Source organism: Aulonocara sp. 'chitande type north' Nkhata Bay, linkage group LG23 (genome assembly GCF_057382095.1).
Source record: "Aulonocara sp. 'chitande type north' Nkhata Bay isolate Kocher_YH1m ecotype deep benthic linkage group LG23, A_spYH_male_GT1.1, whole genome shotgun sequence".
In the NCBI taxonomy this organism is placed as follows: domain Eukaryota; kingdom Metazoa; phylum Chordata; class Actinopteri; order Cichliformes; family Cichlidae; genus Aulonocara; species Aulonocara sp. 'chitande type north' Nkhata Bay.
Genome location: NC_141365.1, coordinates 11395292 through 11406407, shown reverse-complemented (window position 1 = coordinate 11406407; position 11116 = coordinate 11395292). Strand labels below are relative to the sequence as shown.

At 40.4% G+C, this 11116-nt stretch overlaps 1 protein-coding gene across 2 annotated transcripts; it reads left to right on the top strand.

Annotated features, from left to right (window-relative positions):
- The first annotated feature begins 3351 nt into the window (after window positions 1-3351).
- On the top strand, window positions 3352-10751 carry traf3ip2l (TRAF3 interacting protein 2-like). Of its 2 annotated transcripts, none has more exons than XM_086283904.1 (10): window positions 3352-3853; window positions 5444-5542; window positions 5716-6359; window positions 6440-6482; window positions 6592-6656; window positions 6737-6834; window positions 7341-7409; window positions 7616-7732; window positions 7858-7932; window positions 8040-10751. In XM_086283904.1, exons 2-10 carry the CDS (start codon window positions 5478-5480, stop codon window positions 8184-8186), a joined length of 1323 nt encoding a protein of 440 aa, XP_086140030.1. In that variant the 5' UTR covers window positions 3352-3853; window positions 5444-5477; the 3' UTR covers window positions 8187-10751. The 2 variants fall into 2 exon arrangements, with proteins under 2 accessions (XP_086140030.1, XP_086140029.1); XM_086283903.1 differs by having other exon boundaries at window positions 5441-5542.
- Window positions 10752-11116: the final 365 nt, after the last annotated feature.

Below are 11116 nucleotides of genomic sequence, written 5' to 3'. Positions count from 1 at the left end.
ATTAGAATGAAGGGTAAATTTAACTGGGAAAGAATAAGATAAAATATATAAATTAAATTAAAGTTGAAAATAAATTAACTGTACAACAAAATACACAATACACAGTATAGAACTATATAAGAATGTATGAAGAAATATAAATAAATAAATAAATATATACACAATAACAGCAGCTGTACAAGTATTAACTGGAAATGAAGAATATAGTGACCAGTGTTGTGCAATCCACATTATGTCTTGTGCAGTGCAAATATGCTTAAAGTGATTTGGAAGATTCTTGGTGTAGGTGATCACTGAGCTCAGGTTTCTCTTAATTTTCATGAAAGTTTTGTCGCATCCAATTTGATCAAATCTTTATGACCACAGACAAACAGTGAGATGACTGGACAGATGCGGGTATAGGCTGAATATCTATGATAAAGAAACGGGTGAGGCAACTTCAAGTTGTATAGGAAGGGGAAAAAACGATCCTAATGTAACTATAGATCTATTATACGGGTTCATATCCTTTACACTTTGACCTTGACCTGAGGCATCTCAGCATCCAAGTGATTTCTGGTTTGCAGAATAAAATTCTGTGCTTGCTTTTAAGATTTTAAGGCAGTTTCAGTGTCTCTAATAACATTTTATTAGATTATAAACTCCTTTATCAATAGTCTTACTTATGAAGGTTACACTTAAAATAGTCTTGTCGTAAGTTATTTTAGTTACGTTTTCAGGGATTCCTTGACTCCATATTAAATCTTCCTTCAAAATAAGATAGTGTGAAACCGAAAAGAACCAAATTTCTTTTTCCATCACTGAATGATTTTTTTTTTTAGTAAAAGTAATTTATTTTTATTGATTTTTTTTTTGCATATTTAGAAAAAAATCCTGTAATTTTTTGTGCCACACTCCAAAGAGGAAACTTTTCAACAGAACATCTAATGAGCAAATAAACGGGTTTTAAGATGTTGGACTTTGTGTTTTGTTGTTAGTTTTGATGAATTCAGGTGTTTTGTTTTCTGGGTGGGAAGAAAGTCATGATGTGTATCTCCTATCATTAAAGAACTGTAGATTACAGTTTAATTATCTATTAATTTAGAGTAACTTTACCATTAAACAATGAAATGGTGATTACATGTTTTCTAACTAATAATGATGAAATTTGCTAGTTACATTTCCGTAAAAACAGGAAAAAAATGTCAGAGTGGAAAAAACAGCTCTTTGCACTGGAGCTTTGCTTTCTCTGTACTTAAGCACTGTGAAAATTGTGGTACCTACAGCAGGAGTGCTGTCAGGACACGCCCATACATGGCGATTGATATCATATGAAATGCGATACCATAACATAAATACATGTAAACAATCGCTAATCAAATTTGATTAAAAAAACACTTCTGTTTTGAAGTTTATCCCCAAATAAGTAGGTTTAAGTTATTATGAAATCTATTCTTCTGTTGCAGAATTCTCATAGTTTTGTATTCAGAATTTTATTCTTCTTATAATTTGCAAACAGCTACAGTCTCAGAGATACATAGTGTCTGCCATGATGCAAATACTGCAGCAGGATGGGCCTCTCAGAATACTACCCAAACCACAACCTTTTACTAAACCTAACCAAAAAAACAAGTGAAAGCAAAACTGAACAGGATAGGAACTGCAGTCTGCATGTTTACAGTCTTGTGATCTATACCCCACCCCCCATCATGCCTGCCTATTTACATAAACTTTAAAGCAGGTGTAAACACACCAATGAGACAAACAGGACCAGATTTAAGCATATGGATGCATCACCTTTCTGCACTCTGAAGTCTTAGGGTTATTAGTATAGTGCAAACATATGATTTATGAGAAAAATTACTTCTGTAGCGATTTACAAAACATTTGCTATTAGCTGAAACTGACCACCATTAGAGATCAGCCGTTCCCAAAGTCAAATATCAAAGCCAAAACGTGGCCCTCTTTTAATTCTTAAGTTTTAACAGCAAGTTTTAGGATCATCTGGTCCTTCTCGGGTGTTAAGATTAATTAAATACAACCTCAGATGAACAGCAAAACATGACGTGTTACACGCTGACATTATTTATCTAACAGACTAAACCAAAATGCAGAAGCACTGTGTGAAAAGCTAAGTAGACGCCATGCTTCTAAAACCACCCTCAGCAGCCATAAGTTGAAGTCATTGTTTTCTGTGTAACATTTTCAGCCTCTCACATCGCTGTGGAGGAATTTCGACTCTTTGACCTTGATTCTTTTCTTTTTTTTCTCTTGTAGGTTTGTTGCTATGCAGACAGTTGGTATGAGGTGTTTGCACTGATATGCTGTGATTGGTTTTCACCAAAACGTGGCAATGTGCATTTTGAATGCACATCGCCTCATGATGAAAACACCCAACTGCAAATAAATAAACAGTTTATTAATAATACATTTTCAGATGATGATGATAAGATGCCAATTAACAATCTATGAAGAACATAAAAAAATCTAACTGTGGGACCAGATTAACGTTAGAGAAAATAGTTAATCTGCTGATTTAGTGCAGAGAGGTGTAAATATTTTAATTTGAATGAATTATCTCACGGCTCAGTGCTGCTCTTTATTTGTAAGGTGAATTGAGCTTTGAAAGTTTTTGATATTTTCATTTTTATTGCACAAAAGGACGAGAGCGCGACGGTAAAGCGTTAAGTGCATCCAGAACAAAAACAACAGCGATATGATGCTAACGGCAAGATAGCCAAGAATAGCCAGAGTCATGTTATAGCTGAGTGAATGCCGACCCCAGCCCAACAAACAGATGAGCACTCAGGCTGGAGCCAGTGTTCGTGTTTCTTCAGTCGAATCACTGTAGCGATTGCTTTGAAGTCTCTGTGCTGGTTTTGAACTTTGTGCTGTGGGCTTTTTGTTCATACCTAAATCTAAGAGGAAATCATATGTGTGTACTGATTAGGACAGGGATTTGTGTTGGTGTGTGGGGCTGTAGCCTCAGGTTTATATTTTTGAATGGTGATTGTGAGACGGTGTTAAGTACATTACTTAATTACTCAAGTTACATACTGCATTACTTTTAAGAAAAGTAGTCTGTAATTTGTGTAATATGTTACTTCCTGAGTAGTTAATCCAACACTGATCACAACAAAGAGGGGAAATAGCTTCAGCAGTCACTAACATTTGACCCACAGCATAGAGTTCATTTGCATGCATGTAATGTCTTTGATATGCTGCTTAGCGATGGCGGCGACTCTCAAAGCAGAGCCAGTGGAAACCCAGTGAGAATCAATAAGTGATATGGAATCGCTGAATTCTTATTAATTCCCATCTCTACTTATCATTTTCAACTTGAAGACTCAGGTTACATTATTAAGGCATCCTCTCTTTCCAAATATGATCACTCACCAGCTGACACTGCTTTTAAATGTAGGGTCCAAAACCAACAGGTCACATTAAACAGTGGCTACCTCCATCTTTTCAATACAGTCTGTGGATCAGGAGGTTTAATGACTACATGTAAATCAATTAGTAAACTCTGTGTGTGTGTGTGTGTGTGTGTGTGTGTGTGTGTGTGTGTGTGTGTGTGTGTGTGTGTGTGTGTGGAGGAAGTCTATTGGGTGAAGGTGGAGTTTTTGGGGTGGGCGGTGCAGCGAGGCAGAACGCTAAAGATCAAACTGGCTCCGGTCTGTGCGTCAGTGTCTTTCATGTGTCTCGCGGAGACGTGGGTAAAAAGGACAATTATTACTGAGGCTCGAGCTCTTCTTTCGTTAATTAATATTTCTCTGAGACTCTTCGAGGACCGTTTTCCCCTTTGAGGTGTTCCTGTGTTTCCACGCCGCGGCTCAGTGACCTGAAGGAGGCTTGATGAGTGGAAGCAGCGTCGGTGAGTTGAGTTATTACGCTTACACAACACGTTACCTGGTCACGCGCTTTACAAACCACCTCACGCTTATCACACCTTAAATATATATATATATCTATATATATATATCTATATATAGATATATATATATATTAATAGTTTGTTATTTAGTTTTCTCTTTGTCTTTGAGCATTTTTCTTCTTTCTTTAAGCTCAGACAGAAGTGAAAGTCACGGCAGATTGTACTACAGCTAATTTAACGCTCGTAGTGATGTGAAAATTGAAAGTGTGATTATTGGAACGCTGTGTGTGTGTGTGTGTGTGTGTGTGTTTATGCTTTATGTTGAACCGCAGGAAGTCAGCCTGAAATTTAAGCAGACGAAGAAATATCTGGGTCAGCGTCAGTGGAAAGTGCAAACTGCGACCACAGATCGGCTTTTAATGAGTGTGATTTACATTTACGGGAACTATCAGGGGTGTGTTGGAAGACAAACCCACCTAAAACGAGGTTACACGGCTTCTCTGTGGAGAAAGTCAGTGGAAAAATGAACGGTGACCCTAAAAAACGATCTAAGGGGATGCGATAGACTTTTTTTTTCTCTTTAATTCACTGAAAGCAGTTTTCATGGAAGTTTGAGCGCTTTAAAAACAAAACACAAAAAGACATCGGGAAGACCTCTGAAATCCCAGAGGCAAGTTTTACATTTTAAAATGTTTGTGGTTTGATTTCTCCGGTAAATGAGAACCATCATTTCCTTATTCCCACATGTGCGTTTCCTGATGTGTTGACCATTAAACATTTAGAGAAAAGTCCCCTGTGTGGGAGGCACGTTTCTTGCAAATCAAGTCAAAAAGACACCGAGTGTGGGCAGATATCAGAAGTGCTTTATGAGTTTGTTCACCTCGAATAAAAGTGGTCCCGAGTTGACTGAGCTGGGTTTATTATAATAAAACGTCCAAACAGGATTAAAAAATAATAATCCGACCTCCGTCTACTAACTACTACTGTAATATTATAGAAATGACAAAACAATCACACAAGAGAAAGTGTAATTTATTTACACAGCCTGCCTCACCAAGAGTGTTTCTGCAGGTATTATTATTATTAATAATAATAATAATTATTATTATTAATAATAATAATAATAATGTATACTTTATTGATCCCCGTGGGGAAATTATTCTCTCTGCATTTAACCCGTTCACTCAGTGAAGCAGTCGGCAGCCACCAATCCAGCGTCCGGGGAGCAGTGTGTAGGGACTGTACCTTGCTCAGGGGTACCTCAGGGTAGCCGTTCAGTGGATTTGAACCCCCGACCTTCCGATCATGAGGTGACCACGCCCCATGGGGGGACCACGCTACCTACTGTGCACTGTGTGGAGTTTGCAGTAATGTAGGGCCGTTCATAAATTTGGCTTTAACAGCTCATCAGCTCTGTTTCTTTAAATATGTCAACTAAATATATCAACTTTTATCTGGATGTTAATCACAACATGTACTGCCGTTCATCTTGTCTCACAGACAAGGGACTGTTTACACCTCCTGTTCACATCATAATTTCACATTTTCGGGTTCTTTAAATACCCACATGTGTGTTTTTATCTCCAGCAGAATTTCATGTGCATCTCAAACCCCACACACATGGATGTCAGGAGGAAAAGGTCCAATGATGCTGCCCACGTCGGTCTACTCGGTTTCAACAACTACTAGGTGAGAGAAACACTGCACGCATCCCAGCGCCTTTCTGCTGTGCTTTCACTTGAAAGTCACAGAGGATATCACACTTGATAAGAACTGATAAAGTGCGTGAAACAGAAGTTCCACTAAAGTCAGACTGAAATTAATTTGCCTTCCCCCGTTTTGGTAAATGTTCCGGCTCACAGTCACATCAGCCACCTGGTCAGTCACCGCAACACACCTGAAGAAGACGATGAAACCATGAGTGCAGAGCTGAGAGACCCCAGCATTCTTTCCAAACCGGAGTCCGCCTCCGACCCTCTGGGCCACCACCCTTTTTCAGACCGTGATGGCTCTCTGTTCGGCAAGCAGAGCCTGGACACAGAGGAGCACAAGCACATTAGGATCTTCCCCCAGTCCAGCTTCTGCCCATCCCAGCCCTCTCGCAGCTTGCCAGCTGGGTACAGCCCCCAAACTCCTTTCCCGAGCCAGGCATACAGCGGCTGGCTCCACCCGAGTTTCGCCAGCAGTTGGTCGGGATATCCCAACAGCCTGCCGTCCTGTCTGAGCCAGAAAGATTACTCCAGCTGTTCTGGAGAGAGCTGCCTCTCCAGATGCAAGTTCCTGTCCCTCCCCGGCACTCACAGCAGCATGGGCAGCTTAGAGCAGCCTCTCTCTCTGCGCTCCAACCCGCCTTCAGCCAACCTGTACCACCACACGTTATCGCCATACTCGTGTGCACCACAGGGGCCCGCCTGCTGTGCTCAGTGCCCTGCAGACGCCTTCAACAGGGAGCCTATGGTCAACAAGCATCCCTGGCCTGAGTACCACCCAGCTTACCGCCAGTACTGTAAGTTTGCCGGACCCTTTTTTAACCTTTAAACCACGCACAGACCGCAGCCGGTATTTATTTTGTCTGTACTGCTGCAGATGCAGGTGACTGCAGAGTTCCTGCAGGTGGATTCACACAGATGTGAGTTTTGATTTTTTTATTTATTTATTTTTAAAAATTACAATTAAATTCTTTCTCACTCTGTTGCTTGTTTCTGCTATTAAAATAAAAAATTTTTAACTACATACAGCGGACACAACGTTCCAGTCAAAGAGAAGCGCCCTCCTTGCAGCGCGCCGCTGTCTCTGGAGCAGAGTGAGTGCTCACGAGCAGATCAGACGCCTGGTCCTGTTGTCAGACGATCCCGCCTCTGAAAAAGTTTGTTTTTGTTGCAGGGCGTGTCTTCGTCACTTACGAAGCAGACAACGACAAGCATGTCAACGAGATCATCAAATTTGTGGCTCTGCTGCGGCACAACGGCTTTGACACGCACGTACGTGCAGCTTTTAGTCTTTTTGTGTGTTTTGTTTGAGCAACTTAAAATGTCAGGAGCTGGAAAAAAACAGTTAAAATTCAGCTGGCTAGATTTTAACAAACATTTTAAAAAACTTTGTCATTGTAATACTAAAGTTACAAATTTAGGTGCAATTATTATAAATATAGTATATAATAAATAGCTTAGCTTACTGTATATCCATTTAAACAAGTGATTTTTGAACTAAATTGTGATTCCTGCCTATTTTTGTAATTTCCTCCCAGAGTGAATGCTGGATGCTACAGATGAACTTTTAGTCTAGACTCTCATCAGCTCATCACGTTACATATTTCTTGCTTTCATTTTGTTGGTGACTCTGAGTTTCTGTTAATATCTTACAAGTTATTGCGTGTTATTTGTCAGCTTGTCCTGTTAACTGGCTTTACACAATTAAAATGTATAAAGAATTTGTGTGTTTTCTGCGCAGGGTTAAACTGTCTGACTCGCAGCTTTGCTTGTTTCAGATCGACATTTTCGAGCAGCAGTTCAGAAGCATAAGCAAGATTGACTTCATGGAGCGATACCTGAGTGAGGTAAAAAAAAAAAAAGCAAACTGTCGGTGAAATTCTTTCATGATGATCAAATGGAATGCAAACAATTTAAATTGAGTAATCTGCCTACAGAGGAAGTCATTTTCACATCTAGGAACTCAAGACGTTCTGCAAGTGTGAACTTGTTGCATGAAGAAGTTTGATAGCTGCAGTAGCTTACTGCCAGTTGTAATTTTCTCTTGTCTTAGAAAGAGTATCTCATCATCATCATCATCAGCCCCAAGTACTACGAGACGGTGACCGCTTCCCCTGCTGGCCTGGAGAGCGACGAGAGGACCTACAACACGGTTTACATACATAAACAGGTGAGCGACCTGAATGTGGTCCAAACGAAGACTGAAATAATCTTAACGAGAGCGAAAAACTGCGTGCTCTCATCGCCGCTGTGAAATCAAATTGTGTATGTGGTTTTCCTGTGTGTGTCACTCAGCTGCAGAATGAATTCATCCAGAATGGAAGCAAGAATTTCAGATTCATTCCTATCCTGTTCCCCGGGGCTAAAAAGGTAATTTTCACATGTCTTCCTGAGTGAGATCACGCCACTGATTCCACTCACCACCCAGTCTCACATCCTGTTTTGTTTCTTGTTGTTTTGTTTGAATGTATAATCAGTGCCACGTGCCTAACTGGCTCCAGAACACACATGTATATGGATGGCCACGTGATCGGGATGACATCCTGCGGCGGCTGATGAGGGTCGAGAAGTACAACCCACCTCCTATCGGGGAGCTTCCGACCATAGTCTCCATCCCCATTTAAAAAAACTCTGAGCTGGATTCACAGACTGGACTTAAATCTTATTGGCTGTTGGTCATTAAGGAGGTGGACAGAGTGATGAGGTGCTTTTGTGAACAGACAGATGTTGTGTGTTTAAATTAACATATAGAGAAGTGCCAGTGTTGGTCTGAGATAGACGTGCAGACTCAGGCTTTTTTTTTTTTTTTTTTAAATATATATATCTTTGCCGTTGTGCATCATGCTGTATGTGAACTGGTGCTACTCCACCTCGTGTTTTTTGTTTGTTTTGTTTTTGTTGTTTTGTTGTTGTTTTTTAAAGGGGGTCTATTATCATTCCCAGCCCAAGATAATGTTACTCTTGGAATCGGGAGCTTTGCCTGATTCACAGATCAAAGCAATCCTTATTCACCGTACAGCTGCAGAGACCGAGGAGAGTGCAAGCCATGTTGTTTTGTTAAAGCTACAGTTTGCACATGTCGCCTGAATGCGTCGTGTGCAGGTAATCACGAAGTTGCGTTTTTGAAAAGAACACAGCTGTGAGGACACAGTCTCTGGATGTGAGTGTGCAGAACAGGCAGAACGGTGTGTGCGTGCAAAAAACAAATTTAATTTGAGAACTGTTTGAGGAAAGCTTTCGTTTTCACATCTCGAGCACCTACGTTGGACTTAAACTGAGGGTGTGCCTCCTAGTAGTTGATGGTTACACTTGATTTATAGGACTAGTAAATTGCTCCTCAATAATGTACACTTCACGCAGAGCACAGCAGGGAAAACGCTGATAGCAGAACAGGTTTCAACCCCAACTTTAGCACTGCTTTCACTCAGGGCCCAACAATACCAGACCTGGTTCAACCTGGTTTCACCTGGTTGAACATTGGTCAAGCTGGGCGAACAGTAGATACACGGGTTCAACAGCCTGGGATTTACTTTATGTATATACACTGATCTCCTTGTACATGTTTATATTAAACATCTCAAACTGGAGCGATCTACAGTACTGTGCAAAAGTCTTGAGTCACTGCTCATTTTTTAAAATACATTATCACCTTTATTCTCCAACATAGCCTAAACTCTCTGAGACGAACCTTCTGGTAATTTTCTCCAGGCTTCATTCAAAGCTGTTTTTTGAATGTCGGCTGCCTTTTGTTCTGTTCTCTGTCAAGATCACACTTCAATAATGTTGACGTCCGGGCTTCATGACTAACAGTGTTGCGTGTTGGTTTTTTTGTCTTTTCTGTCCGGATTTGCTTTTAGCAGATTGACAGTGGTCTCATACACAATGTCAATCAGAGGAAAGTATTGGATGGTGGATCAAAACCTGATGGTACTTTCAGCATTCCTAAGACCATGAATTTTGACAAGATTCCCCACCATGTTTTACAGATGACCGCTATTGGCCCCTGATCTCATCCTTATGGACTGACCGTGATTTAAACCAAAAATTTTCCAATTTGAATTTGTTACCACTGATTCTTCGCTCCAGTTCTCGTGTAATTTCGCATACTTCTTTTTCCCTTCCTTACAAATGGCTTCTTCACAGCCTTTCACTGAGACCACTTCTGATGAGGGAATCACCTTGTTGATGTAAACTTACTATTTTATGTCTATCAAACTGTGTTAGCTTTGGCTTTTTTCATATAATAAACAAAAGACACGGAAATACAGCATCCAACTGGCAGACTTGCAAAAGCACCAAGAGATACAATTTAAAAAGAACTTCTTTGCAAAGTTGTATTATGTAAAAACACAACACTGGTTCATCCCTTGAGTTAGGTGCCTTTTTTGTGCTCTGGTGATAAGTAGGTGACTGAGTGGCTTAACTAACAAAAGAAGTTCCTCTGAAAATGGACAGGTACGGGGACTGGGCTGAAAGCTCAAGTCTACTTAAAGTCTGGCTCCCTGGATGTGAAGAAATGAAGTGTGGCTCAGGCCTTTTACACAGTACTGCATGTGACAGAAATTTAGGCAAAACATAATAGTTCCCCTTTAATTTTAAAGCCTGAAAACACAGATTCGTGAATGTTTGTTTGTTTTACTGGACATCTCCTACACGTCACTACAAACAGATGTATATGTGTTTGAGTGGAACAGCAGGGCTCTCACTTACGATGTGCAAACATTGACCCAGATACTATATTCTCTCAGCCTTTATGACTTATTACAGGTGCCTGTTCATTTTGAACAGCTGCTCAACTGGACGCATAACACAGTGGTTTGTCATCGTGTTTTCTTATATTGTGTGTGGTTCGTATTGTTTAAAGAATGCAGGTGCGGGTAAAAATGGTTTGTGGCTTTTGTATTTGCATTTATACCTCTCTGTAAGCTGCACCCGAATTCATTTTCTCTAACCCACTTTTGTTAATTTATGTTCCAACTAAGTTATTCTTAAAAAGTTTTAGCAATTATTTTTTTCTGTATGAGCGTTAAAGTGTGTTGTCGTCCCCCCTAGCATCTAACCTTTTGTACTGAATACAACAAAAAGAGCAGGGGGGTAATCTGGTGTTTTTCATGTTCCTTCTGCATTGGAAACTATTCTCAGGGGATCCTTGATGCTATGTTACAATAAAAGTATTGAATGACTGAAAAGTGTGTTGGCCCACATCAGACTTGCCCCCGAGCTGTCCTCTGAAAAATGCACAAGCGTTTGTAAAATTGGCCCCAAAAAATATAGACAAGCAGAGGCACGCTCCTGGGCTTCGTGGGGCCTCTACAAAAAGCAAGTTGAATTTTTCGGTTTAGAGACGAACCATGAGAACTTTAAGGTTTGATTGCAGATGTGTCAACACGTCGCTGCCTCTGATGCCTCCATGAGAAATCCAACTGAGTCGCTTTGTCTGCTAACGAAACCTCTGAAGCGGCGCTGCAGTCGAATTACATCTGCTGCCTCTCCTTGCGTTATGAAAAAACTTCAACAGGATGTTGTATAAAGATAATTAGCTGACACAGCTGCC